General features: G+C 43.0%; 1 protein-coding gene across 6 annotated transcripts in view; it reads right to left on the reverse strand.

The window, feature by feature from the left end:
* The window catches only part of satb2 (SATB homeobox 2), a 45,540-nt gene that overhangs the window by 31,276 nt on the left and 9,264 nt on the right, over positions 1 to 5,000 (reverse strand). For all 6 annotated transcript variants that reach the window (XM_076263953.1, XM_076263954.1, XM_076263952.1 and 3 more), the window contains exon 2: positions 779 to 994. In XM_076263953.1, coding sequence (XP_076120068.1) covers positions 779 to 950 — 172 coding nt within the window. In that variant the 5' untranslated portion in view covers positions 951 to 994. The remainder of the gene's footprint in view (positions 1 to 778; positions 995 to 5,000) is intronic.

Genomic DNA, 5,000 nt, shown 5'->3' on the forward strand with positions numbered 1-5,000 from the left:
AATTAATTATTTATACCTTATTTAATAATCATACTATTATCTCCCTCTTATTATACGGCTCTTCACGATGCAGGTAGAACGCTCCATTGACTTGAATAGGATTTCCCAAAGTTCTACCGGTCATTATTTTCGCCTAAGGACCTCTAAATAATACTGCTGTCAATGGCAACGGATCTCATTCAAAAGTGAAGGCAGACGGTTGATCAGCTGTGTTCTAAACATTTGATTCAAGTTCAGTGTGTTTTGCGAACTATTTGTTTCTCAGCAAAAGCCACAAACAAAACAACAAAACAAAACGGTAACAAATAAATGTAAAGAGACATATCGTGGAGTTTATTTTTCCGTTTTGGCAAGTAGCCGTATAATAAGCGGGATAATGTATAGAACGCCGGTCATTATTGGGAAAATAAGTCCCTTCAGGGCGAAGCAAGACCCCTCCACTGGCGTGTCGGGGTCCCCAATAATGACCGAAGTTCTATACATTATCCTTTACATAGTGACAATGACATATAACAGAATTGAAATGCAAACACATATGAAGCATTCTAACTGAACCCCTACTGCCATTTCAGTCTGTAAAACTGAAAACATTATTTGGTAAGGAGAGACACCTGCCATTCACTTGCCATATGGGGATGTTTCTCTCATGTTACCATTTCAGCTATTTGACAGCCTATGTAAAGCCTATGTAAATTCTAACTACACTATGTATGTAGATAAACCACAGGGTTAGATGTCTGTGCGTGTGTGAGTGAATTGGATGGGCAGCGTGCCCTACCTCCAAGAGGCCTTTGGGAGGCGCCGTTGTGGCGGCTGCGGGGCCCTGTGGGGCTCCCGTTGAGCTCCAGGCGCCCCATCTTCACTGGCGGGGGGCCGCTGAGGTCAGGGCTGCTGCCCCCCCTCCGCTCAGGACTGTCCCGCAGGCAGGGACTCTCGCTGCCGCGCTCCATCCCCCTCCACACTCCAGGGGGCACTCCAGCCAGAGGATAGGGGTCTGCAGAAGGACAAGGGAAGAGACAGTCATATTTTTTTCTGATATCTATATTGCTACAAAGAAGAGAAGAAGTTTCTACACCTTCAAAATACACAGATCCAAATAATGTCTCTTTACCCTTTTAAATTCACCAAACATGTATCATGCTTCATTTGAACCCAGACTCTTAGACATATGACTATGCAGAATTCAGTTAATATTACATTACATACATATTAGTGCATTTCATGGTCCGATTCTTGTAATTGCATAAGTTGACCCATCAAATAAACATACCATTACCCACAAAGTTATCAAAACGTAAAAAATGGCGAACATAGTTAAATCTAAGGCCATTCTTTCACATCTTATGCTGGGTTAAGCATGTGTACGAGGCAGCCGTCCATTAGCCATCAACTGTATTAAGATGGAGGGGCTTATCAATGGCATCAACAAACAGGGAGCCTCCGAGCATCGTTCTGCCTCACTGTCTGTGGGGAATGTAAACTAGATTCGGGGGGGGGAGTGGCATGGCAAGGCATGGCATATCAAAATACTAACAAAATGGCACACAGACATCTGTGCCAGTTATGTAGTGGTGGTAAAATATACACTGCGGAATATGTGCTTTCATTCTGAGGCCTGGACTGGCACCATCTGTATGCATGATTTTTTTCTATGGCTCTCTCTCTCTCTCTCTCTCTCTCTCTCTCTCTCTCTCTCTCTCTCTCTGCATATGTGTATATATGTATGTAAGTGAAAGAGCGTGTGTGTGTGTGTGTTTGTGTGTGTGTGTGTGTGTGTGTGTGTGTGTGTGTGTGTGTGTGTGTGTGTGCATGTGCATGTGTGTTTACTCAGGGGCAAAGTGCTTTATTAGGCCAGTGTCCAGTGTTTCGAGAGGACGCCTCCTGTTTTCCAGCCAAACCTTTAATATTGGTAATGCCCGTCAGAATCCGTGCCAGGTAATGTGAGAAGGCTCTGCCAAGTATCAAGTGAGGCCGTACTACAACCCCCTCCGAGAGACCAAACATATTGATGTAACGTATGACTCCCAGGATGTATGAAAGAGGCAAAGTGACCCAAGATGAAGAGAGAAAATGAGCACAGAAAACAGAGAGCCAAGCAATAAAGAGAAGCCCAATCAATAACTACAGCCAATGAGGGGAGAGAATTGATGTTCTTTGTCCAAGGAATATGGGTTTTACCTGCACCCACGTAGTCAAATTTATTTTATTATTTTTTTTAATACAGCCAATTTCTTTTCATTGCCCAAGTAGAAATGAGAAATAAATATAAGAAGAAGAAGAAAACAACAGAGAAACCACAAAGAAATAATGTGCCTAACGGCAAAATTAACAAAACCAATACATATTTAAACAGCTGTTTACAATAGCTGTCAAAATGTAAGTTGAACTGTTTCGTTTTTCACAAACACTTAAACGAAAAGAGAGAGACATACAGACAAAGAGAGAGAGAGAGAAAGGGAGAGCAAGAGAGAAAGAAAGAGGGAAAGAGAGAGAGACCGAGTGGGAGAGAAAGAGAGAAAGAGGGAGAGAGAAGGATTTAAACCCAAATAGTGAGAACAGTGAACCACAGACAGAGGGGAGCGTAGGGCTTTTGGTCGGTTTAATTGGACGGGAGTGTTGACAACCCTCCAGAACAACACAAGTACATGATTACAATAACACACTCATATATGTATACAGTATACCATTAATGACGTCTATTAAACATGCCAGGCCAACATAAACTACACAGCCCAGTGGTTTAAACACTAGCCTCTCCAAGGTCCTTCTCAACAAGAGCCTGTCTGGCATTCCCATTCACAAAGATTAGCCTTAGGACAGCGAAAGATACTGTGCAGAATTGAGTTGAGCTGAAGTAGTTTGATCCACAAGTGGAAAGAGTACTATGAGTAGTAGTGTATTCAAATGCTGGGGGATTTTTTTTTTTTTTTGTCTGGTTCATGCTTCATACATACATCTTTGTGAGCTGACAGTGGAGGTTGATGCTGTGTAGTGGACAGTCTTGTGACTCATGGGATAGGATGATTCACAGACTGACAGCCATAGGTGAGAAGTGGTACACACAAGTTGAGAATTCCACTCGCTGACCATAGAGGGTGAGGGTGCAGAAGTGCTGAGAGGGTCTCAGATTACCCCGAACTTACAGAAAGCACTGCAACTTTGGATCTGTCCATGATGCCCCATATACATGCAGAGGTTATTCACTTTTCACATAAAAGATTCTGCGTTCCGGGACATCACGCATCTCACATTCTGAGAAGCAGTGTCCAACGTAGCATTTTCCCCCCACTGGGACGAAAAGCCCTAAAACTGCTAATTTATTACACTGTAATAAGCTCCTTCTTTATTTTAGTAGCCTCACATGCTTCAACCAGTTAGCATCACAGGTGATCTGAGCTGACTCGTGATGGTTGACTGGCGGGAAAACTGACCAACTTGCCAACCAAACTTCCCCGACATCCTCTTCTACTTGCCCCGGGCCACTGAGAAACCCCACTGAGAAGTATTCAGTGAGTTCAGCTGTGTTTTGAGCAGTGGAATTTCATTGTGGGATTGACTGATTAGCTGAACACAAACAGGCTCTTAAAAACATACGGAGTGGGACATTACAACTCCCAAATGCAAAGAGCGGCAGAAAGTGGCCAAAACAAGAAGGCATTAGAGATCAAACCCCCCTCCTTTATCTCTCTGTATCTGTTTCTCTCTCTTTCTTTCTCTCTCTCTCTTCTCCCTCTCTCCACCCCCCTCTCTCTCTGCCTGTCTTTCTCTCCCTCGGTTTACCATGCTAATCAGACTCAGAGTCAGCGACTCAGTGTCTCTGTGTTTCCCTCTGCCCCTCATCTGCACAGGTCCCAGCCTGACCTGTGTCTGATGGTGCCACTGATCACTAGACCGTCTCCCCACATGAGCACTGCTGCCCTCCTCACCACCACACCACCACACTATCACACCTCACACCACCACACCACCACACCACCACACCTCACACCACCACACCACCACACCTCACACCACCACACCACACCACCACACCTCACACCACCACACCACACCACCACACCTCACGATCCCACCCACCCACCCAAAACCCATCATAGCCACTCTACTCCTGCCGCCGCAAATATTTGACTGAGGAGATAAAACTAGTTCCTGCAATATACCCTCTTCAAGTCTCTAAATACAAACACACACACACACACACACACACACACACACACAGACAGACAGACAGACAGACAGACACACACACACACACACACACACTGGACCAATACCGTCTGTACCCGTTTTGGTAATTTTACTTTTACTGATAGCCTCCAACCTTTGGATTAAAAACAGATGTTTTAGTTGTCTACTGTTATTATACTGCCAAATTTACTTGTTTAAATGTGTACTGCCGAGTCAGCATGAACAGCAGTTTCTATGTCTTTTAATTACAGCAAACTGATACTGAGATAATCAATCATACTCTATGCTAACTTTATAGACACATTAGTCATCAGGTTGATAACAGTAGCAATCCATAGATTAATGATGCTAGTCTATAGTTTGCATATACACATGATGGCAAAAAAATATGTTAAATAAATCAATAACACATATTTAACCCAGACTACATGAATTGTTTAAAGGGGGGAAAAGTAGAATTTACATAAATTAGATTTTTTAGACTGTAAGGACTAAGGAGACATACTGTACATCTGGACGGAAGGAGCAAGAATAAGATTCCTGGCAATAGACACATATTGGACATCTTTGAGAGAATCTACAGAACATTTTGCTTGCATTAAGAAAAAACAACTTCTTCAGTTATGCTGTCTTGTTAATTGTTGCTCTGAAAAAAATTTGTGCATGATGAATGTGTTATGCTGTATAATATTGAAGCCGCAGGCTATGTTCTGTTTATTTATACACAGCATCCAGATAAGCTACATCAAATTGAATCTGTACAAGTGAAAGGATGCCAATAAATTAAGTTCCAGTGAGAATCCTAAAGACAT

The sequence above is a fragment of the Alosa pseudoharengus genome, unplaced genomic scaffold (genome assembly GCF_046254945.1).
Source record: "Alosa pseudoharengus isolate Yale_2024_CS ecotype anadromous, Long Island Sound unplaced genomic scaffold, YU_APseudo_1.1 YU_APseudo_1.1_scf_3, whole genome shotgun sequence".
NCBI lineage: Eukaryota > Metazoa > Chordata > Actinopteri > Clupeiformes > Clupeidae > Alosa > Alosa pseudoharengus.